This window comes from Silene latifolia, chromosome Y, assembly GCF_048544455.1.
Source record: "Silene latifolia isolate original U9 population chromosome Y, ASM4854445v1, whole genome shotgun sequence".
In the NCBI taxonomy this organism is placed as follows: domain Eukaryota; kingdom Viridiplantae; phylum Streptophyta; class Magnoliopsida; order Caryophyllales; family Caryophyllaceae; genus Silene; species Silene latifolia.
The window spans coordinates 425,999,509-426,026,978 of record NC_133538.1 but is presented as its reverse complement, the minus strand read 5'-3'; the positions used below and the strand labels follow the sequence as shown (position 1 = coordinate 426,026,978).

Genomic DNA, 27,470 nt, shown 5'->3' with positions numbered 1-27,470 from the left:
GTTGCCCCATCCTCACTCAACAGTCTTGTACTATTCCCTTTGTTTTCATTACGAAATTGTGATATTAGGTGATATTAGAATAATGTTAGGATGATATCAGATGGTACCTTGATCATAACTTTTACATCGAGTCTATTATATAATGGGCCCTGCATACTTGGATGTAAAGAGTGTTAGAATATAAAATCGATCTTGAGACTTTAACTATCAGTTTTAAGTTTTTTATTGAGATGGTTTCTTAACATGGTATCAGAGACATTGTGACTAAGAGTCACGGGTTCAAATCTCTCTTCCCCTCCTTTTTAAAGTGGAATAGGCATGCAGTGCATTCACGCTTCAAGCTCAATGGGCACCTTGTGTGAGGGGCGTGTTAGAATATAAAATCGATCTTGTAACTCCAACCATCAACTTAAACTTTTGGTTGATATGATTTCTTGACAAGGGGTGGTAAGACTTGATACCACATTATCTCATTTCCTATTATGTTCAACTCTCACAACAAAAAGTTTTATAAAACGTTGGTAAACACTTACTCCGTCCCAACTCCCAATCATGTTTTTGATTGAATTGATCTTTGGGTTATTTCAAGTTGTTGTAAAATATATAGCGGCTCTATAATTGATACTCTCACTTTATAATAGTAATAAATAAGATACATACGGTAATTGTAAGGTTATGCAATGTTCTTAAATGAGAAGAAGATATCTTAACCTAGTGGTTAAGATGAAAGTATATATAGACATTAAGTTCCACGTTCGATTGCTCTCACCCCTTCCATTTGACATAAAATAAATGTTCTTAATTGAGTATTAATATAAAGGTTACATGTAGTGACTCGATAGGTAAAATAATGTATCAAACATATGGTTGTTTCATTAAATATACAGCTTGTTTACGTCTAGGTTTCAACAAATCAAACTTTAGCTTAGGACAGTGTCAAAAGAGACATTTTTCTTCTCCTTTTAATAAACTTATATTCGAAACTTGATCTCAATAAAATTAAAAACTTATATTGCAAACTTAAGATCCAAGCAATCCCTTGCATTGTTTTACTCCCTTTTTATTTATTGGTAACTTATCATACTTAAAAAAAGCTCTTAAAATCTCTTATCAAAGATTTCCATTCTTCTCTCTTACTTAAACAAAAAGGGTTTCGTGGAAATCAATACCTTCCTTCCTAGAACACATATAATTGGAGCAAAAGTTACCAAATGATCTCTTAAAAAGTTGCTACCTTCTTTTGCTTTCTTCATCTTCCTCTAAAAACTTGCTACTATAATTTCATACATCCTCGACTCGATACGGGAAGATGATGAACTTGTAAAAAACTACACATATAATTAAGTTAAGCAAAGTAATATATAAGAGTATAAGTAAATAATTATCATGAGTTGGTCCAATGATAGCCATGATGATGTACAAACTGTTCAGAACATCAACTCCTCTTCAAGAATAAAGTCTTGTCCTTCTTGTGGTCACCAAATCAAGCTCCAACAACAGGTTATTAATTATTTCATATGCACTCGCTCCTTTCAAGTCATTTATGTATCTTGTTCAAATTATGTAAGAGAACTTTCGAACAAATATATGGAAATGACTTGAAAGGAGAGAGTATTTAGTACTCCTATGATTATTACAGATGTTTGTTAGCATAGAAATACCTTCATCAATTTTTCAAGATAGTTAAAATTCTTAAGATGAAATAAAAACTGTGAATTATACTCAAATTATCTTATACCATGAGTTATATAATTCAATTGTCTTATGTATGTAAGAATCAATTATTATTTTCAATTTGTCTCTCTTAAGACGTTCATATATATTTGTCTTAAGATACAACAAGTCAAATATCAACCTACTTGAATAGATGGGATAAGTTCGTTGCTAGTACTGAAGCATGCTGCTGGTGTCTCATCTATCTTATTTGACTCGTCACCATCTTAAACAAGGATTTGTGTATTACTTGTTATTACCTTTCTTTTCCATAATATGATTATTTTCTACAATGCAAGTGTGTAAGATGAATTTTGATATTAGAGTTCAACAAACCATTCCATTACCATTATATACACATGATCATGAAATTAAACCACTAATTATTTTGCTTATGGATATTGATTAGGCTAGGATAAATGATCTACCGGGATTACCGGCAGGCGTAAGATTTGATCCAACAGATCAAGAGTTGGTACAGCATTTGGAAGGGAAGGTGAGGCCGGAGGAGTCTCATGGCTTACATCCTTTAATTGATGAGTTTATACCAACCCTTGAAGGTGAAAATGGTATTTGTTACACCCACCCTGAAAAACTACCAGGTAAATAATCTTCAACTTCATTTTTCAGGTAAACTGTAGTTTTTGTATTAGTTGATTAGGTTTGCTACAAAGACATGTTGTGTTACTCCGTAGTAAAAAATGAGAAGTATTTAAACGAAACCTAAATCTATAATAATAAGGTAAATGTAGTCTACCAACCGAACTGTTGTGCATTGTACTAGTAGAGAATGGTTATAATTTAACTTAATATATGTTGTTTTACAAGAAATAAACCTATTGGAACAAAATAACTCACCAGTTTGATCATAATTACTCTCAGAAATCCAAATTCCCGATATAAGTCCCAACAATTTATATGTAAATGTATGTAATTCTAAGAACATCTACATATATATCCAAGCTAGATAGCAAATAAATTTGTCATGAATATGATCACAAATACTTAACAAAGCCACACGTTAATTTACGTACCAACGTGCTATATAAAAGAAATTTCTGTATTGAGTAAAACTTGTACCGCGAAAATAAATTCCGTAACCATGATAAATTTTAGAAGCACAAGTGATAAGCAGTAGGTGTCTTGAGAAACGGTGATAAAATGGGTACGTATAGACATGTCAAACAAGTCGATCGGACGGTTACGAGTTCGGATAGAATACGAGTCAAGTCTATTCCTAGCTTGAATACTGGTTTATACAATTTTCTGGACGAGTAAGGGTCATAAGCAGGTCGGGTTAATTATTTTACAAATGTTTATTTTCTTTAATTTTATTTATAAACATATAGTTATTCTTAACTTTTATAATTATCTAGGTTAATCAATACATATATATAAAGTAGAAATTTTTCGAGCGATATTAGAGAGTCCAACTTTTTTAGAAATCCTATAATTTAAAGAAAAATTTAATAAATTATCCTAATAAGAGTAGATTTCTAAAAAAAATATTAAATTTATAAAATTATCCTAATAAGACTAGATTTCTTAAAAAAAAAAACAAATTTTATTTAATTTTATATCCTAATATAAGTAAATTGAATTTATTGAATCACACACATATATGTAGATTTTAGTGATTATAAATTTATAGATTTTAGTGATTATAAATTTATATGTAATTGTGAGTAACAACTTCTTATTTTATCTTAAGTTGAAAATGAACTAAAATGTCATTTAATGTATCCTAATAAAAGTAGATTTATAAAAAAAAACAAAAAAAAAATTTATCCTTATAAAAGTAAATTTCTTAAGAACAAAGCAAATTTTATTTAATTTTATCCTAATATAAGTAGAAAATAAATGAACTAAAGTGTTATAGGAGGCGGTTTAGTACTTTATATTCCACGAGTATTTGTGATATTAGCATAGTGTTTTCCGAGTGGTAAAGCAAGGACCAGTAGTTGTATCAATAGGACCCACATTATCATTATCATATACGGAGTACTATAAAATGCAATTGTTCCTTCAAATTAAAGTACCAAATATATATTGATGAAACCAGTGTGTAAATGAGTAATAATGTATGCCGACAATTGTTCTTATTTAGAGTCTACAAAAATGAGTATTAGCTTGAAATAATTTCGTATATCTAGGTTATAGGTACAAGATTCATGTTAATAATTACATACTAAAGTTTAGTTCATTTAAAAAATTACACAAATTCTCAATTAAGATGGACATTATCCATCTTAAGCTTAAAACGGGTCAATTTTTTGTCTTTATTACCACTATGTGGTAGTCTTTGACCCATTTTAAGATTTAAGACGGATATTCCATCTTAAACAAGACGTACTTTTTCAATCTTAAATATTACGTAAGTAATCGTGCAGCGACACAAATTTTTATCCGGTCTTGAACTACTATAATATGATGGCTTGAGCTTCAAAATTAATTTTCACTAGAACGTCCAAAGAAAATCAAATAGTTACCTTATCTAAGCAATAAAAAATTAGAGTATACTTAGTGTAAGATAATAGTTATTCATTCCATTTTTATTGTTATATTTTCATTTTGAAAAATTTAAGAAATATAGGTGATATTACTACTCTATCCCTTAATTAAGAAGAAGGAGGAGAATGTCATCTTAATAGAATGAGTAATAGTATAAGATTAGGGGTAATAGTAATAGTCCATCGATTTTATCATTATCAGAGGATGGTTGATTTGGGATAAATTTTGGAGAAAAAAGGTCAATAAAAATAGAATGAGTGGCTTATTTAATGCTCCGTATGAGACTATAGTGACGTTTATGTGCATAACATCCCACTTTTGCCGACCATTTTCAAGTTATGTTAGCAAATCTAATATCTGCAAACTACTTAAACATAAAAGACAGTATAAAACTATAAATAAATACCCCGTATATGAGTTTTGGGTAGAGGTATGATTTTGAAGTGCCCTAACCATGTTAGACGTTGATCTGATCCTACTACTAAGTCAGGACTTATTACTACTACGTATATAATTTAGTTTAAGTACGTATATAATTTAGTTTAAGTGGACTATAATACAAATTTGACTCCTAATTCTATAAATAATCTTTTTATTACATTATTGATGTATACCAATAAGGTAATTATATTAGTGCATTGAAATAGTATACCAAATGCACAATTCGCTTAAAATTTCGAAAGATAAACTATTAAGTGCGGTGTATATAATAGAAGAGCAGAACCAGAGTGAGTCCTAATGTTTAAAAGAATTGATACGATTCAATAATTTTTGGCCACCCTTAAATTTGTAACCCAAAATAATATATTCAGCAAGTCAAAGAAAAAAAAATCAGCATTTGGCAGGGTATAACAAAATTTTGGTAAATAATTAAGATAGTAGGGGAAAAAAATGTTTAAATACAAAGTACTTTAGTTTATTGGAAACGAGAGAAATGTTTAATAATTTTTTGACAAAAAAACGTTTATAAAAGCAAAGTCAAAATCAAAACCAATTAGACATTGTATATTTTGTAAAAAAAAAATGGGCATATAGCCAAACAGAGCTGTATAATGATGGTGGTAAATATTATTAGTAGATTAATACAAAGCAACATATGTATATACTCCATAATTGTGATGAATATAATAAATAAGCAATTGGTCATAATAAATGTTATTTATCGTAAATATAAGAATAGTTAGCACTACAATAAGAAAATAACTTTTATTAGAAAGCAAACTCTATTAAAAGTGTTCAATTATATCAGTGCATTTGTTTTCGTTGGAGTGAATGTAAATGGCGATTTATTAGGCCGGTATTAAATTGTACATCGCGTCAACTATGGGCGTTAAGACATACATAAAGCTAATACTTACATCTTCATAACTCTTGAGGCAGTTATGGTTTCCACCAACGTTCATGCCCCTTCTCCATATGACATCCTTGCTTTTAAATGAGTCATTTTTTACTTTCATTATGCGCGACTTTGACTAGGTATTTGAGTTGGACTCGGCAAGACGAAATTTGCTCTTGAAAATTTCACAATAAAGTACATACACAATGAAGTTAATATAAATCATATTACCAGTTAACTAATCCTATAATCAATTTTTTTAATAAAACTAATATAGATCAAATCGGATTTACAAGTAATACCTACTATCTATCCTAAACTCTAAAAAATTAAACATTTACTCCTTCCCTGGTCAATAGTTTACACTATCCCTTTTTGAGTGTTTCAATTCAATAATTTAAGTTTTGTTTTAGGTATGTTTTATACTCTCTACTTTATCTTTTAGAAATATAAAATCAATTCCCCTCTCTTTGTACCTTGGTCTTTATGTATATATTTTTCCGTCCGATCAATTGTTATCTATTACTTTTGGCACAAAGATTGAGGAAATAAATATGATTGAATTTGACCACATGCACATGAGCCACAAAAGGTTGCCAAAAATGGAAATAGATAACTATTCAATGATACACCCAAAAATATAAATAGATAACTATTATTTGGGACGGAGAGAGTATATGAAGCATATGTAAACATTTTATTGAGACATATGGAGTATTTAGTTATTGGAGAAGTTAGTAATTCTCTAAGATATAAAGATACATCTATATAATAGACATGCAACTTTAATGACTCATATCTTCATAGATGTACACGGGGATAATGATGGGTTCTCAGATACAAAAATATATTTCGTGTTTAAACGGAGACAATATCCATTGAGGTCATGCTACGCCATGACGATAAATAGAGGTAAGAGGCAGTCACTTAATCATGTTGAAATTTATATAAACTCAGATATTAGTCATGGTTAGCTTTAAGTAACAACGTAAAAAAACATCACCAAGGGATGAATGCTCTACATTGTTGATAGGGAACAAGTATACCAATGCCACACGAAAGATATTGTTTACATGAAGCTCATAGGAAATAATCAGTCTTAATTGTAAATTATGAAAACAAATTCTATTGGTTAAAGATATAAAAATTCTCCAAACATGCTACATATATGATCGAGATACCCTGTTATTTTGCGTACCCTCATTCAGCTTTTACACCGTCTTATGCTTATAGAGTCGAATATATGGGTAGATATTGTAGGTTAATCTAATTTGCGAAGCACATAAAGGTTAGCTTCAATTATCACATGTTTATTTTGGTAGAATTAAACCACATTTGGCAATACCGTTTTATGTTAACTAAAAACTGATGGTACCTACAACAATAAAAATAGGTAACTACATAATTGAATAATACAACGGTCTCTTTGGATGTTATGCAAGTGATATAATTAATACCAAAGAGAGTAAATTTTATGTTATAGGGACTGAAGATCCAGCAGTAATCAACTAAATCAACCAGAAGTTTTATGCGTTCCAATTTTTAACATATTTGGACTTTTTTTTATATTTAGTTTAGTTGACTTCTGCTACCAAACATGGCAATGTAAACCAACGTTTACAATATGTTGTTCAAAAAATTCTTGGAACATTCAACATGCACATTGTTAAAGATAATCCTAATTGGAACCCCGTGCATCGCACGGGCTTTCCAACTAGTATATTATATTAATATAAAAAAAATTGTTTAATATATTCAATATTACAATGTTGTACGAAGTATGAAATTTATGGGTTGTTACACGTACTTGACAAACAGTCACTAGATTTATATAGTAATCATTTATGTAATTATTATGTGAAACTATACTATACTTTAAAACACATATAAGCATATTCTATTCAAAATTTTGGAAGTTTAGATAATTTTTGTCATTTCTATATTAGTTTGTTTATTTTAAATACAAGTTTTCAATAGATTTACCTATTTACGGGTTAGGTTATGGCTCGGGCGGATACTGGCCCTAAATGTGTGGGTTATTGTCGTGTTCGGTCATTTTCGAGTTCGGGCTTTTTTCGGACAGGTTTCAATCGGGGTCCGAGTTAATTATTTTGGGACGGGTTTCGGTCAGGATCCGAGATAGTTTCGACCGGGTCATCTTTAGGCAGTTCTAGATACGTATAATATAAAATGGTTTACTAATAAAAATAACTATATTTTAGTTAGTTTACGATAAAATGAGTATCTTCGTTATGAAAACATATACGAAATGAATGAGCCAATTTGAGCCAGAGTCAATGATGATAGAGTTATGGAAAATACATAAAGATTATAGGGGTAAGAAAAATGTGATCTTTCAATAACTTTGTGAAAGACCGTCTCTCACAAATCTTTATATAAGTATCCTTATTTAAATGTTTACACTAATTAGTGTAATTTCGTTTCACACTATTTTTTTATGCTTGTTTTATTTTATGGATAATTTTAAGTAGATGTAAAGAACTTGGTGATTCAGATGGAGTCAGAGAATATAACAATTATGTAAAACTAGGTAACTTAAAACACACATTCATATACGAGTATGTTTTTTCTTTTCTTGTGCGAGAGGTTTATAACTTTATCTGTTGCTATTACTAAACGATAAATACATGAAATTATTAGATTGATTGGTGAATTTACTGTTTCTCAAATGGCCCCATATCCGCAACTTCTCTACAACACCGAATAACCCATTAAGCAGTATAATCCAAAAGAACGATTAGACAGCGTATAACTAGAAAAGTTCCATGCATGGTAGTTTTCGTGTTTTCCATGGACCTTATTATATGAGAACGTGTAAGAAAAATAGAAAAAAAAAATACTAACGTTTCTAAAGTGAACTTATTACAGTAGTCCATTGACATGGAACCACCGTCACATTCTCACCCATCATGGGCTCATGGCCATCGATGCACTTCGTATATGGCACCCTACTTGGCCTTCTATTTGGACTTAATTTTCTCTACTTTTTTTTAATCAAACTTATAAAATACTAACTTTTTTAAACTGAATTTATAAAATCTAAACTGAATTTATAAATGTTGAACTTTTCTAAACTGAACTTATAATTGAATTTAGGGGGCTGTAAACCATAAAAAATTAAACCTGCAATAATAATTAAAGAGGAACAAATAATATGGAAACAAGAATTTATTTATAATCGAAAGATTGAGGGTTACAATTTTCGGGACTCTCTTGATTCCATCTCTAGGGTTTAAGTTTTGATAGTTTCTACGAGGGTCTTATCGACTTAATCTCGTAGGGAGAAAAGACGGGGTCTTTTTATGACTTATTCCATCCCTACCTACAATTTGGTAATAGGAAGACGGGGTCGTTTGAGACTTAATCCATCTACTCCCCTTTAAACCCTAAAGATGAAGTTGTATTTATAGTAAATGGCTTGGAGGGCAAGACGTCATATTCTAGAATATCCTAACTTCCTAAGATATTATCACAATATTTTTTTGATAATTATCTCTACATAATTAAGATACAATAAAATAAATAGATACCAAAATATAAAATTTTGGTGTCTACAAATGCCCCCTCGAAACTAATTGTAGAGACTTTGATGTCGCGTCGGTTACAACTTGGTCTCGAATCTGCTACTGAATTTGACCCTTGAGAATGGAGATGAAGGGCGAAAATCGTCCCACCGAGCGTGCCAATTTGTAACAACAAATTTGAACCTGCAATAATAATTAAAGAGGAACAAATAATATGGAAACAAGAATTTATTTATAATCGAAAGATTGAGGGTTACAATTTTCGGGACTCTCTTGATTCCATCTCTAGGGTTTGGGTTTTGATAGTTTCTACGAGGGTTTTATTGACTTAATCTCGTAGGGAGAAAAGACAGGGTCTTTTTATGACTTATTCCATCCTACCTACAATTTGGTAATAGAAAGACGGGGTCGTTTGAGACTTAATCCATCTACTCCCCTTTAAATCCTAAAGATGAAGTTGTATTTATAGTAAATGGCTTGGAGGGCAAGACGGCATATTCTAGAATATCCTAACTTCCTAAGATATTATCACAATATTTTTTTGATAATTATCTCTAAATAATTAAGATACAATAAAATAAATAGATACCAAAATATAAAATTTTGGTGTCTACAGGGGCGTTTGGTTGGGAGTCTATAAAAAAGGGTAAGGGAAACAAATTTATCCTCAATCCATCTAATTTCATACCCCCATGGCCCCATCCTCCCAAGGTATGAGATTGCATTACCCTTGTTACTCTTCAACCACCTTATTCACCTACCACCACACTTACGACTACCACCACACCAGCTACCACCAAAGCGACAGTGTCAGATGGGGTCGGGCGACGACGACAAGTAGGCGACAGTGTAAGGTGGGGCGACGCGGTGGGGTCTCAGTAGTGGAGTGGGGAGACGGTGGCTGTAGCTGTTTTCGAGTAGAAAAGTGGTTGTTTGTGGTGGTGTGTGTTAGTGGTAGGTGTGAGAGTGGGTGGACCATTATTTCCCTTTCTTGATGTAACCAAACAACTAGTTAAGTTTTAGGTAATCTCTTACCCTTTCTGATTTCCTTTCTCTTTCAATTTCTCCAACCAAACGCCCCCTTAATATATAAGGTCTACACTTATATAAAAGTGAGTATGAATTGAACTGAACTTATACATATGAACTACGTTTATAGAATCTAAACTTTTTAGAACCAAACATATACAATCTGAATTGAACTTAAAAAGAATGACTTTAAGTTAAAAGAACTAGAACCTAGAGACCTATAAACAACTATTTCAAATTGGCACATTGCAAGAGTCAGTTGAGTGGGTGGAGGGGGTGTCTTAGAGCATCCGCAAAGGTGAGGCTCCCCATATTTTCTCTTTCCTTTTCTTATTCGTCCACCTCATTTTCCACTAACTTTTCCATTTACCCTCCTCATTTCATAACTACATCTATGCAACAATGAGGTTCCTCAATTCACACACAAAAATTTGGGAACCTCCTCAAAAGTAAAACAAATTGCCTTACTTTTCTTTTGGGGACCTTCTCTAAAAACAGTGGAGCCCCAAATATTGGGGAGGTTGGTGCAACAATGAGGAGCCCCATATGAGGAAAGAGAGTGTATATGGGGAGCTTGATTTCCACCTTTGCGGATGCTCTTAAAATCCAATAATATCTTAAGAGTAATGGAAAACAACCCAAAATTAAAGCGTAGATGAGCGTGGATTACGCGACAAACCACATCCAACAAGCGACGGCTTGTAAAGCCAGCTCAACCAACATTCTTGGAAGATACTCCCTCCATACGAGATATTAAACTTACTTAATACGGCTGTACCACACCAATGTTAACATTCCTTATTTGGCCCACAACTTTACCAAATTATCCTTATACCCATTTGATATTTACACAAAATATCATTACATACCCTACCTTACCAACCCACAATTACATACCCCACCTATTTTTTTTCCCTCTTTACCCCTGCTTTTACCCTCTTTTCTTAAAAACCCCATTTTTTTACCATGTTACCATTGGTCTGGTATGGAGAGAGTAATTAGTTACGAAGTTCATATTTTTAAGCCTGAGGTTAAGCTTGAGCCTCACCTGATATTAGAATATCGTAAATATTCTCTCGTATATTTGTTATGATTTGATTGTGATTTGTTGTAATATCCTTTCCTTCATTATAGCCTTGTGTTTAGGTAATAAATATTTTGTATTAGCTAGTAGCTTGTATATATAGGTCGATTGATTAATGAAACAACTGAACGATTCAATCTCTAATATGGTATCAGCTATCTCGATCCTTCTCTAAAAACCCTCTTCTTCTTCTCCTTCTCGTCTCTCTATCTTAAACCCCCCCCCCCCCTTTTTCTTTTCCATCCACCATGCCTGACGAATCCGATGCACAAAAATCCACGCCCTTTCACCCTGCCTTCTCCGTCTCAAATATCAAAAACCATATCTAGATTACCCTCGAAATGGAAAATGTCCACTACGCCTCTTGGGCCGAATTGTTCTTAAACGCTGCTCAAGCATACGATGTCGCTGATCACATCGTGCCTCCCAAAAATGCCGTGATAAATAAAGACGCCCAATGGAGCCAGCTCAATGCGATTGTGAAACAATGGATCTATTCTACTATTTCCGTTGATCTCCTTCACACAATCCTCAAGCCGGGCGCCACTGCACAAGAAGCATGAGAGCGCTTGCAAGACATTTTCAACGATAACAAGAACTCGAGGGCTGTCTATCTTGAACAACAGTTCTCGAGTATTCAAATGGGCAACTACCCAAATGCATCGGCATATTGTCAAGCACTGAAGATGTTGGCCGATCAACTTGCCAACGTCGGGGCTCCGGTAACAGAGGAACGCCTTATCCTCCGACTTGTCGCTGGTCTCTCTTCAAGGTACGATAATGTAGGAACGGTAATTCAAAAAGGGATCTGTTACCCGCTTTCTATAAGGCCCGCTCAATGTTGACACTTGAAGAGGCCCGACAGAACAAGGCGGCTGCCACCGAAACTGGCCTTCTCGCATCTCAAAACGAGAACACCACCCGCAATTCCGACTCCTCGTCTCGCAATAATCAGGGGCACAAGAACTAGAAAGAAGGCAGGAGTAAACATTATAAAGGTAAAAATCACGGAAATCAGGGGGGTGGAAATTCAAATCGCTCCGACAATTCGCGTGAAAGTTCCGGCGGCCAACAGCAGTTACACGGCCCCCGTCAGTCCTGGACATCGGTCCCGCTCCATCCGTCACCTTGGCAGCAGCAGCAAGCATGGGCGGCGCCACCTTGCCCATATCCTACGTCGGGGTGGGCTCCCCCTGTTTCTAACCGTGGTGCTCGGATCCTCGGTCCCCGTCCTCATGCGTTTTTGGCTCAATCTCCGATGGTTAGGGCTCCTCAAGGTGCACTAGTTCCTACTGACATCGCTGCCACGATGAAGACGTTGTCCCTTCAAGCACCGGACGATAATTGGTATTTGGATACGGGCGCATCCTCCCATATGACGTCAAACGAAGGTACCCTTTCCTCTTATTGTAATTTGAGCAATAATCGGAAAATTGTTGTCGGTAATGGCTCTGAAATTCCTATTCGTGGTTATGGTGCGACGGTCTTACCGTCTCCCCTTCCCCCTTGTTTTAAAAAGTGTTCTTCACGCCCCAAATCTAATTAAAAACCTTGTGTCGGTCCGTAAACTTACCACTGATAATAATGTTTCTGTTGAATTCGATCCTCTTGGTTTTACTGTGAAGGATTTGCAGACGGGGAACCCAATAATGAGACGCAGTAGTACTAGCGACCTCTACCCCTTACTCCCGCCATCCACCTCTATAACCGCCTCACCAGAGGCCCTCACTGCCGTCACCGCTTCAACATAGCATGATCGCTTGGGACATCCTGGCCCAGCTATTTTTTCTCTTATTCGTAGTAATAAAACAATTGATTGTAGTTCTTTAAGAGACAATTTTTGTGAGTCTTGTCATCTCGGTAAGCACGTTAAATTGCCATTTTATACGTCGAATAATACTACCTGTTTTCCGTTTGATATAGTCCATAGTGATTTGTGGACCTTGCCCGTTGTAATTTCCATGGGTCAGCGGTTTTATCTGTTATTCCTTGACGATTTCACCAATTTCCTTTGGACCTTTCCTATAAATCACAAATCGGAAGTATTTAATATTTTTAAAAATTTATGCACCCTAATTCATACTCAATTTCATCGTCAAATAAAAACCTTACAATGTGACAACGGGTGGGAATATGAGAACTCTAAGTTTGACGAGTTATTCAAACAACAAGGTATGCTATTTCGGCATTCATGCCCACATACGTCTCCTCAAAATGGTAAGGCTGAGAGAAAAATTCGCACAATAAATAATATCATTTGAACCATTCTCTTACATGCCTATTTACCACCTTCCATGTGGCATTACGCTCTATCCATAGCGACCTATCTACATAACATCCTTCCGAGCAAAGCACTTGGTCTCACATCACCCACTTCTAGTCTTTATTTTAGGACACCGTCATACGCCCATCTACGGACTTTCAGCTGTCTGTGTTACCCTCACTTGCCGTCCCCTAGCATCCACAAACTTTAGCCCCGTACTACACTGTATGTCTTTATCGGGTACCCGTCTAACCATCGAGGCTATCTATGCCTTGATATGCGCTCCAGAAAGGTAATTATTGTCCATCATGTAACGTTTAACGAACGTGTATTTCCGTTCGCACAAACCAACACCATGACCGCCTCATCCTACGCCTTCCTGGACTCTGACTCGTCCCCTGCCATGACCCACTACCTCCATTCCCTCAACTCCCCTGTTTCCTCGACAGCCACCCCTGCCACACCACCTGTGTCAGCTCCTCCCTCCCTCACGAGATCAGCCTCGCCCACGACCTCCCCTGCAGACACTCCCCATGTCTCCCCAACGGCTTCCCATGCCTCGTCACAAACAACGCCCCCGACCCCACCTACATTGCCCTCCTCACAAATGACCACAAGAGTCCAACACAGAATCTTCAAACCCAAATCGGTGTTTGACCTCTCCGTCACCACATCCCTTTCACCTATTCCCAAAAACCCGATTGATGCACTTCATGACCCAAATTGGAAGCAGGCCATGACTGACGAATTCGATGCTCTTATTCAAAATAAGACTTGGGTCTTGGTTCCTCGACCGCCTAATGTTAACATCACTCGGTGTATTTGGCTATTTAAACACAAATTTAAATATAATGGTGATTTGGAGCGATACAAGGCTCGTTTTGTTGTCAATGGCAGGTCACAATAGGTGGGCATCGATTGTGATGAGACTTTCAGCCCCGTGGTAAAACTGGCTACAATTCGCTTCATTCTAAGCATATCTGTCTCCAAAAACTGGCCCATCCATCAATTTGATGTGAAGAATGCTTTCCTTCATGGGCACCTTGATGAAACCGTCTATATGCATCAACCTCCCGGATTCCGTGACAAACAAAAGCCTGATCACGTTTGTCTTCTAAAAAAATCTCTTTATGGGCTCAAACAAGCCCCTCGGGCATGGTACTAACGGTTCGCGAATTTTTGTCTCCTCCATTGGTTTTCGTCATAGTACTTCGGACAATTCTCTTTTCATATTTCGGAATGGCTCTGAAATTGGTTACATTCTGTTGTACGTTGACGACATCATTCTTGCAGCTTCCTCGGTCACTCTCCGTGACACGATTAATAGCACTCTTCGCCGCGCATTTGCGATGACTGATTTAGGCCCCCTGAATTACTTCCTCAATATCTCTGTTATACGACACCGCAACGGTCTTTTTCTTCATCAAAAGAAATATGTAGAGGAAATAATTACTAGAGCAAAGATGGCTAATTGCAAACCTGCAAAAACTCCGGTCGACACTAAGGCAAAATTAAGCTTTGAATCCGGTTAGAAAATCAACGACCCTACTCTATATCGCTCACTTGCTGGGGCTTTACAGTACTTAACTTTTACTCTGCCTGATTTATCATATGCGGTTCAACAAGTTTGCCTTTATATGCATGATCCCCGAACTGCTCTTCTTGCTGCACTAAATTGAATAATAAGGTACGTTCAAGGTACTAAGCACTTCGGTCTCCATTTAAATTGTTCATCTGTGACTAAGCTGACCGCGTACACTGACGCTGATTGAGGCGGCTGTCCCGACACACGTCGGTCCACATCCGGAAATTGCGTATATTTAGGAGACAATATTAGCTTGTCTCGTGGTCCGCGAAACGGCAACCTACCCTTTCAAAATCCAGCGCCAAGGCCGAGTATCGCGGTGTTGCTAATGTAGTAGCCGAGTCTTGTTGGCTGAGAAACCTTCTTCTCGAGCTTCAATGTCCGATCACAAAAGCCACGATCGTCTAGTATGACAATGTAAGCGCCATTTATCTTGCTAGCAATCCCGTCAATCATCAGCGTACTAAACATATTGAAATGGACATACATTTTGTACGGGAAAAAGTCGCGCTTTGACAAGTCCACGTACTTCACTTGCCATGTCGCTATCAATACAATGATATTTTTACCAAGGGACTACCAAAATCTCTCTTTGACGACTTCCACTCAAGTCTCAGCATTCGACCTCCTCCCGCTTCGACTGTGGGGGTGTATTAAAATATCGTAAATATTCTCTCATATATTTGTTATGATTTGATTGTTATTTGTTGTAATATCCTTTCCTTCATATATAGCCTTGTGTTTAAGTAACAAATATTTAGCATTAGCTAGTAGCTTTTATATATATAGGTCGATTGATTAATGAAACAACTGAACGATTCAATCTCTAATACCTGATCCCAAGCCCTAACTACTCAGTTGTCAAAATATTATTAGTACACCTGATCTTTGTCACAAAAGTTTCACAAGTAGATCCATCTTAAACTCAAAACGGATCATATAGATAGATGGATCAAATGTATGCCTAGGAACCAGCAAAAAATTTGCCACATCTATTTAGACGGGGTACAATTTGATCGGTTTTAGACAGATATGTTTGCCCAAAGAGAGATGGACTACAAAACTTTATATAGTACAAGTTTTTTACGTGGGTCTAAACTGTTAAATCTTTCGGTGAAGGGTGACCCGTTATAAAAGAAGCTTGACAAAACACATATGTATCTCACTCTAGATGTTTGGTAGCATTTCGGTTTGCATCAAAACTTGTACAATCGTAGATCCTGTATATCTTTCAGGCAAATCCTCTACTCCAACCTAAATGTGACCTTCCACCTTTCTGACAAAAAACAGCATATTTGTACCCAACAATTTTGGGGGACCCAAATAAATTTAATAAAACAATATTTGTTCATGCAGAGGCGGTTCTAGGATTTGATGGAAGGGGGTGCGTAAAATTTTTTAAGAATGAAAATATCGAGTTATATGAAAAAAAATATTGTTTAGTTGGACAAAATGTAAGATATATAACATTAAATAAAAATTGTTCAATATAAGGATATAACTCATGACCTCTAATTAATAAATAGTCTTAATAACCACTAAACCCACATAACTAATGTGCTCATTTACTAAAGATTACTGTAATTATTTTTCGGGAAAGGGGGTGCAGATCAACCCCCTGCACCCCCGCCAAAAACGCCACTGTGTTCATGCAAACATGGTTTGCAAAAGGGAGCGTACCGGTACTTGAGTCGATGTTAGATGAACAAAATTGCCAAGTAATCTAGAAACTAAAAACATAATACAGGAGTAAACAAAGACGGGCAAATCCGGCATTTCTTCCATCGTCCATCCAAAGCATACACTACAGGAACAAGAAAACGGAGAAAGGTACACACAGATGAGGATGGCAGCGAGACCCGTTGGCACAAAACAGGGAAAACCCGACCCGTTCTCATCAATGGCAAGGTGAGAGGTTACAAGAAGATCTTGGTGCTTTACACCAACTATGGCAAACAGAGGAAACCCCAAAATACTAGCTGGGTAATGCATCAGTACCATCTAGGCATTGATGAAGAGGAAAAGGATGGAGAACTAGTCGTCTCCAAAGTATTCTACCAAACCCAACCCAGACAATGCGGTTCCATCTTGAAGCTAAGCGGGAAGACAGCAAATGCAGGTATGAGAAACGAATCTAGCGAGTACTATAATCAAACCTCTATTATTTCCTTTGAACAGAAAAGCAACGACACAGGGACGGATCCCACAGTTGTGTTCCCATTTTGCTGCCCTTGATAGTTCCGATCTCAATCATTTAACATAGTACCTGATAACGAAGAGCACCAGGCCATTCTTCTTTACCAACATAAGGATGATACGCATTACTGACTAATTTTCCTAGCAAGTAAAAATCAAATCAACAGAGTATAAGACAGCCACCAATTTTTCGGGGTATAAATAATAATAGAATGATATATTTGTATTTTTAGTGTATATAGGGAATCGAATAATGTTTTCATTTAATGCACACAATTGTTTAGAATAACATCTGAATGTAATAAGCTAAAAGAAATTGATAATTATCTCTCATTATTTTCATGTAATAAACCACCTTGCTTCATTATCCTTGAGTACTGTCTGATAGGTTCTCGTTACGTCAAGTAAGCTCGTGGCACAAGTTAACCGCCAAATAAGATATTCACACCTAAAGTATGATAAAAGTAAAGAACACTTCTAAAATTTCACGGTAACGATAGATGACTACCACTTTTAATGCTCGTTGTTACAAAGAAAACAAAGGGCAATCTCTAAGGATGGGAAGCTGTAAGGCTAAGATTACTCACCAGCTCAGTCAGCAAAGCAACTTTAAAACTCATCACTCCTAAACTCAACTCCTGTGAATCAACACAGAAACAAACAACCCTTTTGGAGGAACAAGCTTTGTACACTAGTCACGAGATTTGTAATACAATAAATTCAGATGCGAGATTAGAATTTCTGATTCTGTGTATGTTGGCGTATTACAACATATTAGATCAAAACAGGAAGATTTTGTATTGAGATGATTAAATGATTACAAAATAAGTCTTATTTATACTAATAAGACCACAACTTCTTAAACTGAAAATAAGGAACTAACCCACAACATTAGGCCACTAATCTATAATTTAGGAACTACCCACTCAACTTATTGACTCCTAAAAATACTCTAACAACTGATGACCATGACTACCATTTACCACATGATCCTAAATAATAGTAGTCAACTTTGAATTAGTTTCCAACACTCCTCCTTGATTCAAAGTCACTGACACCCAACTCGGACATAAAGAATTGATGCTTGGCTTGCGGAAGCGATTTTGTGAAAACATCAGCAACTTGCTCATTTGTACCACAAAACTTCAATACAACTTTTTCATCAGCTACAAGCTTGCGTATGAAGTGATATTGGATGTCTATATGCTTTGTTCTTCCATGAAATGCTGGATTTTTCGCCATTGCAATCGCAGACCTATTATCACAATATATGACAATACCTTCATTTTGCGGAATATGGAAATCGCCAACTAATTTCAGCAACCATAAAGCTTGACGGGCTGCTGAACTCACTGCTACATATTCTGCTTCGGAGGATGACAATGCAACGGTCTCCTGCTTCTTTGAACTCCAAGTTATAGCACCCAACCGAGACTAAACACGTGACCGGAGGTGCTCTTCCGATCATCTATGCTACCCGCCCAATCACTATCATCGAACCCAACTAGCTTAAAGTTTGGGCTGGCACCTTAGAATACCAAATGCCATAGTTCAAAGTTCCGGCAACATAACGAATAATCCGTTTCTTTGCTCCTAGATGTTGCTTGGTCGGGTTGTGCATATACCTAGACACCACACTTTTGGAAAAGCAATATCCAGGTCTTGTGTGGGTGAGGTAGTTCAAACCTCCAACAATGCTTCTATAAAATTTTCCATCACTAGGCCCGGTTCCATCTTCTCGCTGCAACTTTTCATTTGCATTCATAGGTGTAGTAGCAACTTCACAATTGGACATGTTGAATTTTTTCAACATATCAGTGGCGTACTTCTCTTGACAGAGAAATATACCATCTTCACTTTGCTTAATTTCGAGCCCCAAAAAATACTTTAGCAAACCCAAATCAGTCATTTCAAATTTGCTCATCATACATAGCTTAAATTCATCAACCAAGGACTGAGACGAACCCATATAAATCATGTCATCAACATAAAGGCAAACCACCGTAAACTCGAATTACCTTCTTTGCTTGATATAAAGAGTGGGCTCATTTTCCCTTCTCTTGAATCCGGTAGTCTGAAAGAATGAATCGATCTTGCTATACCAAGCACGCGGTGCTTGTTTGAGCCCGTAAAGAGCTTTTCTCAGCCTATAAACTTTGTTTTCATTTTCCGCCACCTCAAAGCCTTGTGGTTGTGAGACATACACCTCTTCTTTCAAGTCTCCATTTAAGAATGCAGACTTCACATCAAATTGATATACAGCGGTTTTGTAATTGAGCAAATGAATGACAAGAAATACTCTTACCGTCTCAAATCGTGCTTGGTGAGAAAGTCTCATCAAAGTCCACCCCTTCTGCTTTGTGAATACCCCTTAGCGACTAGTCTGGCTTTGTGCTTCTGAATGCTACCATCGGAATTGTATTTTGTGCGGTACACCCACTTGAGCCCGATGATGTTCTTCTCCACCGGTCGATCAACTAATTCCCAAGTCTGATTCTTCTCAATAGAATGCATTTCCGCTGCATTGCCTCCCGCCATTCACTACTCTCACAAAGACATCATTATAAGTATTAGGGTCGAGAGACATATAAGGCAAAGTTACACGACTCATAAATATCTCGAAGTGATCGGAAATTTTTTGGAGGCGACTCATTAGATGAATCTGAAGCGGAACTTTGTGGAGATGAATTCCCTCTACTTGCTGAAATAGTAGAGGATGGGCTCTGAGGAGTTGTTGGAGTACCAGGTCGTGAGTCATTTGAAGATGACGAGTCACTGTTTTCGTCACCTTGAACACCCACCGGATCAATCGCTTCATTTGGATGCTCTCGAATTTGTGTCATTAGCACTCCATGTCCAGCTTTCTTCTTCATTAAACCTGACATCTCTACTTACAACCACCTTGCCACTCACCGGGTTATACAATTTGTATGCTTTAGATTCAGTACTATAGCCAACAAAAATATACTTTTCAGATTTACTATCAAGTTTGTGGCGTAAGTTGGAAGGAATTAAAGCATAACCAATACAACCAAAAATTCTCAAGTGTCTCACCCGAGGTTTCTTTCCCCTCCATGCTTCAAAAGGAGTTTGATTCATCACAGCTCTAGTTGGTGATATATTCAGCAAAAACACAGCGGTTGTTACTGCTTGTCCCCAGAATTTGTTTGGAAGACCCTTTGCAAGCAACATGCTTCTAGCCATCTCAACTACCGTTCTGTTTTTACGATCTGCCACGCCATTTTGTTGGGGGGTATAGGGTGCAGTGAGCTCTCTCCGTATGCCATGCTCATCACAAAATGCATTGAACTCATTTGATAAAAATTCACCACCGCGATCACTACGAAGAGCCTTTATGCGACTGTCACTTTGGTTCTCCACTAACTCCTTAAATTTTTTGAAATACTCAAAGGCTTCAGACTTTAGTTTCAAGAAATAAACCCAGCTCATCCGAGTATAGTCATCGGTAAATAATTTGAAATATCGACTACCTCCGATGGACTCGGTTTTCATAGGCCCACAAAGATCGGTATGAACTAGTTCAAGAAAATGACTAGCTCTCCAAGCATTTCCAGAGGGAAATGGCAGCTTACATTGCTTACCATACACACAGCCTTCACAAAAACCATGTTCACCAATGTGCGGTAACCCAATGACCATTTCATTTTGACTCAAAACTTTTAAACTCTTCATATTTAAATGACCAAAGCGTTGATGCCATAGCCTAGTTGTACTATCTCCTTTGACAACCAAAGCCTCACTCACATTATTTGACACATCTAGTGGAAACATTTTGTTTTGAGTCATAGGAACACTGGCTATCAAATTTCCATTTTTCTTATCAGTGATGGTGCAACCCTCATTCTCAAAGGTAATAGAAAAACCACACTTAACCAGCTGACCAACACTTAAAAAATTATAAGCTAAGCTAGGCACAAAATTAACATCATGAATTAGTTTAGTATCACCTTGTTTTGTTTTTATGCTCACTGTGCCTCGCCCTTCGACCCGAATTGGTTTGTCGTCACCAAGGCGTACCTCACTTTTCAGAGCCTCGTTAAGATCTTTGAACATAGACCTTGAACAAGACATGTGGTTTGAACATCCGCTATCAACGAACCATATATTATCAGCAACACCACCATGGACTGAAGAATGAGCCATAAACAATTTGGACTCCTCTTCGACTTTTTCGACAAAATTTGCCTTCTGGTCATTTTTTGGGTTGTACCAGCAATCAGCTTCCTTGTGACCATATTTCTTGCAGCATCTACATTGCACCAAACTATTTCCCGAACGCCCTCGTCCGCGTCCTCTGCCACCACGGCCTCGGCCCCGAAAACCTCCACGGCCGATTCCTTTTTCAGATTTTTCAGTCTTCCCCTTAGAAGAAGACTCCCCCTGCACTTGAAATGCCTTCTCCTCTACCTTAGGAGACGATTTTGTAGCCCGTTCTTCATGAGCTAACAGAGAACTCATCATTGCATCAAATGTATAAGTGGACAAGTCATTTGATTGCTCAATAGCAGGCACAACATAATCAAAAGAGGCATTCAAACTGCGTAAAACTTTACTTACGATAGTTTCACTATTCATAACTTCACCCAAAGACCGCATTTGACTGACAAGGTCAGTCACTCTTGACAGATAGGATTGGACCTTTTCTGTCTCCCCCATGCTTAATGTATTAAAATGGCGACGGAGTGTTTGTAAACGGACCTGAATCACTCGCTTGTCGCCCAAATACTCAGTTTTGAGTATTTCCCATGCTTCATGAGAGGTGCTGGCATTCGAAATTCGCGGAAAAATATCTTCATCCAAAGCCGACTGCAAGAGAAACAACGCCTTTGCATCCCTTTTGCGTGCGTCCTTCAGCGACTGATCGGGCACAGTTGGTGCCGGAGTCGGTTCAGTGTAACCGACTTCTACCAAATCCCACAACTCTTGGGACTTGAACATAGTCTTCATTCGAAGACTCCATAAATGATATTTTTCACCCTTAAAAATTGGAATTAAGGGTTGTGATGAGGAATTCGTGCCATTAGTAGCCATGATTAGCTTTTAATTTTTGATTTTAGATGGGGGTTCTGGGTTTCGGGAAATTGGGGATTTTTTTTTTTTGTTTTGGTGTGAGGGGAGGTGTTGGTAGACGAAGAAGAGTTTGGTTGGTGATTTCTTTTGTTTTTGTTGTGTAGGGGATCAAAACCCAAGTCTCCTGATACCACTTATTAGATCAAAACAGGAAGATTTTGTATTGAGATGATTAAATGATTACAAAGTAAGTCTTATTTATACTAATAAGACCACAACTTCTTAAACTGAAAATAAGGAACTAACCCACAACATTAGGCCACTAATCTATAATTTAGGAACTACCCACTCAACTTATTGACTCCTAAAAATACTCTAACAACTGATGACCATGACTACCATTTACCACATGATCCTAAATAATAGTAGTCAACTTTGAATTAGTTTCCAACACAACAAACATAATTCGTACAAAACACAATCTTTCAAAAGAATAAAAATCAAAAAATAATATGTTGAAAAATACTTAAATAAGAGAGATTTATCAGTTCATAATTTGTTATATAACCTTCAAAAGTAAAATAACAAATTATGAGGAAACTCGAATTACTAGCAGAAGAGAAAATTGATCATTCTCCTGATCGCATTCTGCTACATGTCTTTCGAAAAATCGAAAAAAAAACAGAGAAGTAAATTAACTAGCCGTGTTGGGTTTGTGCTTTGATTTGTTAACCGCCGCTTCGAATAACTGTTATTGGGCTAGGTCTGTTTTGGCCTTTATTAGGTCATTCTGTATTAGGTCTTAGAGAGTATTATATAAACTCTCTAAGCCTCTACCTAGCAGTCATACCGTCTGAATCTGTAATCTGAAAACTCCTCACATATCAATAAAACTCTCTCCCTTCTGCCCTGTGGACGTAGCTAACACACCGTTAGTGAACCACATAAATCTTCTTGCTTCTGTTATAACAAGCCGCATAAGAGAAAACTGATCATCATCTTTGCTTCAAGGTCTCAACCATTATTCCAACCTTCCAAAGTTTCCCAAGTCATCTCTTGAAGCTTAGCAGATGAATCTCTTAAGCTCAGACATCCCATTTTTAAATGACCCACACTTAAAATCATGGATGATATTATTTGAGTAAGCTGAGAACAGCTTGGCATATTTATTCCCTATGAAAAAAGGAATATTTGGTTCAAAGGCAGCCCAATTACATGTTTTAATCATGGATGATATTACTTGGTGGACTTCTTCATGTTCTGAGCCTCGAAATTGGTTTAAATTGCAATTCGCAACCTATTCTTAATTCTTTGGCACGAAGAAATTGGAATTAAATATTTATTCGTAATATGGTAAGAACGAAACAATATAAGAGCTCATAAACTTGTTTTTATCATTCAAACATTCGCCTCATATCTCGTTTTACGATTGGTTATGTGTGTGAGACATTTAGGGGGTGTTTGGTTGGGTATATTGGAATGGAATGGAATGGATTAGATCCATTCCATTGTTTGGTTGGGGTGATTTGGAATGGAGTTAGATACCCAATGGATTCTAACTCCACCCCAACCCCTTGGAATCCCATGCCCACCCTTCCCCCTTGGATTCAAACTCCATTCCTCCTCTTTATAATTTGTGGTGAACCAAACAACATTAGACAAGTATGGATTTAGAACCCCATACCACCCTACTATCAAACTCCATTCCATTCCATTGCGACTTGTTGAACCAAACGACCCCTTAAAAAATTGGGATGTTGAGACTGATAATCTTAGTATAGAGGATTTATCTATTGAGCTTCAACAAACTTCGATAGAGGACATGGGAAAGACAGAAAGCAGGAATAATAGTTGCATCGTTGAAGTAATGGTTGAAGGTTTGAAGCAAAGATCAGTAGCAATATCAATTTCTTCTTATGAGGCTATTTATTTATTTCTCCTCTTATTTCTTCATGTTGTTTTTTATGTTTCGAAATGTAAGTTCTTATAGTCTAAAATAACATGTTCTAGGCTTATAATGAACATGTATAAACTGAATGCGGAAGCCATAAAAGAGATCGATTACTTACCTACAGTCATTGCTTGAAATAATTGATCCGTCTTAATGAATAACTCAATTTCTTATGCCCCAAAACTGATTTGGCTTCCAAACCCCCAGCCTCACAATTTAGATAGACGCTTGCCATCAAAGAGTCAACTGGACAGTTTCCTAAATTGCGAGTGGTAATTTATGGGAGATATTAGTGGAAACAGAATCATAGGTAAATTCCACCATACAATGGACCAACTTAATTTCCATAAAATAACTTAAATAAATATTAATAAAATACTTATTTATTTTATGGAATATCTTACATTCTCCCACTTGGTCCAATTTAAAAAGAGATACAACATATGGATTGATACCCGTCGTGAGGTGTCAAAAATAAATTTATAATTTCGAACTACAACTATAGCTAGCGGCAGTCGGGTCGAACCACAGAGAGGCAGACGTAAATTCTAGTTGTTTAAATTCAGTCTAAAGTAACAATAAGGTGGTGGGGGGGGGGGGGGGGTTGATTGGATTGGTCTATAGCTAATGAGCGATAAAATAAAGTAAACTAAGCAAATAGATGAAATCAAATATAAAAGGAGGTACTAGGATGGTCGGTTCGTTATAGCTTCGGCGCAAAGATACTAAACAGTCTAAATCGAACACAAGTGAGGCGGGAAACAAGAGGTCCTCTCGGTCCACTCTTAACAAATAGCATCTTTCGATCTCGCTATAGGTCCCTAATATCACTAATACTGACTCTCGTCCTGAAAAGTGACTAACGGTCTAAACTCTACTTATCTTTCGATCTCAGCACAGTTTAGTCATCTTAATTGGTGATCTAACAACTTTCCCTATCTTTCGATCTAATGGGTCAGTCATAAATTAAGCATCTAACTGGTCGCATGCATTCGATTCGTTAAATACATCATTAAAATCAATTAAAACGAAAGGTAACCTCACGTGGTCAGTCGATCGACCGGGTAAGGCAGTCGATCGACTGACACGCGATTCAGTCCAATTTAACACTACGCCGCCTACACCATAATTCCCCTACATCCTAGCACAAAATATTTAGCTACTCATGCTGAAGGTGATAACAACAATAATACTAGGGCATAAAAGTACTGAATTCATAATTAAAGCGGTAGGACAAACAATTAACATGCAACAATAAAATGGTTTCGGGAATCTAACTAGCAATTCTATACTAATAACGAAATAGAAGTGAATTGAAATAGGGCAGAAGAATACCGAGAATAGCCGAAGAACGATTAAGAACAAGAGCGAGAATTCCAATGCTAAACAATATTCCAAACCCTAATAAAACTCAATGTTACTGTGTAAAACTTAATGTAAAAACTTGATAAAAATCGGATCCCTAAAACTGGTGTTCTAAGTTACGTTATATAGCAAACATACGTAACTTTTATTTCCAAAACTTAAACTCAATGGGCTTGCACTTCCTCGGTCTTTTAATTCTCGCGGAATAGCAAGTTTGGTCGATCGATTGCTAGGATCGGTCGATCGACGGTCTTGATATCTGATAGCTTAGGAACCGGGTTGGTCGATCGACCGATGGCGGTGGTCGATCGACCGCTTGTTTCGCTATTTGACTTCTATAATCTTGTGGATTTGTCTTTTGGGCCTTGAATTGCGCACCAAGCTCGTTCCTTAAGCGAATACTTCACGTCAAATGCAATGCAAGATACTCGGGGACGGATTTAGCTCGATTTCCGCTGGATTCTTCACATTTCTGCAATAATGTACAAAAATACGGAAGTAGACGGAAATAGGGAGACATGGCAGCTTAAACTACACAAATGAGCTCTGAAATGCGTGTAAAATGGGATGTAAAACATCATATAAAAGACACGCATCAAACTTCCTCTAACCAAACCCTTGCTTGTCCCCAAGCAAGAACTAGACTCGATCTAATGACCTAATGGAACGAGTTCAATCTCAGAGCGAAATGCAACATGTAAAGCCTATACCGATTTAATGCACAACCAACAATCGATTAGCAAATGAATCATGCGAACGAGTTATGGAGCCGTTAAAACTACTGAACCGTCAACTGTAGAGACTTATCAAATTGGACTCTCACGGGTCGCTCATACCACTCAATAAACACAGGTGAATATACACTACAACAAATCATCACTTGCGCCACGAATTATGCCACGGGAACTCACAATTCATGGCTAAATTTTGCTTAGCCACGGGAAAAACTTATTCATTATTTTGGAAAAAAATTTATGCCACAGGATAACTTTTCCCGTGGCAAAAAGTCACTTCCGCCACGAATTATGCTACACCCGTGGCAAATAATTATTTTAGCCACGGCCTATGTCACACCCGTGGCGAAATTTTATTTAGTCACGAATTGTTCTGTGGCAAATATTTTTTTAGCCACGAACAAACAAACACCCGTGGCAAATATCTCTTCCGACTTAAATCTGAATGAAATTTAATCAAATATAATAATATGAAAATACATTTGAATATAAAAATTTAGAAACACTTTGATTAATTTAATTAATATTTTTTATTGTTTTATTTGCTTTAATAAGAAATTTTAAAATTTTATAAACTTATATGCAAGCAAAGAAAAGTTTATCGTCTAATTTTTTGATTTTTTACAGATCACATTTTTGTTTTGTAGTTTTTCAAAATACTAGTTTTAACCCGTGCAAAAAATGCACGGATTTGACGTAATATTATTGTCAAGTTATAATACACTAATTTGATATATGATGATAATACCATTTTATGAATATATTCATGTGGATAATTTCACATGATTGAATATTAAAGTACTTGCTAAATTCAAAAGTAGTGAAAATAAATTCTACATAATTATAATTTAAATGGTTATGAATACCTTTCGATATAAGTCGTGATACTATTTAACTTGTAAGCCTGAAATGAGTAATGTGAATGCTTATAATCCCAAAATAATTAAAAATAAGCCCTAAACTAAATTCAAAAGCATTGAATGACAAATTTATCGCCTCTAGAGTCTGGATTACTCGACTCGTGTGTGGGTTGATTTGTGTCCTGAATTAGTTACTCATATTGTAGCCTCCAATTTCATTTCGGCATTTGATTAATAAAAGTATTCCTTTTTCCCCAAAAAAAATTA

At 36.5% G+C, this 27,470-nt stretch overlaps 1 protein-coding gene across 1 annotated transcript; it reads left to right on the top strand.

Moving 5' to 3' along the window:
* Positions 1 to 1,093: 1,093 nt before the first annotated feature.
* On the top strand, positions 1,094 to 17,613 carry LOC141633187 (NAC domain-containing protein 73-like). Its single transcript, XM_074445630.1, has 3 exons — positions 1,094 to 1,500; positions 2,123 to 2,315; positions 16,814 to 17,613. Exons 1-3 carry the CDS (start codon positions 1,387 to 1,389, stop codon positions 17,299 to 17,301), a joined length of 795 nt encoding a protein of 264 aa, XP_074301731.1. The 5' UTR covers positions 1,094 to 1,386; the 3' UTR covers positions 17,302 to 17,613.
* Positions 17,614 to 27,470: the final 9,857 nt, after the last annotated feature.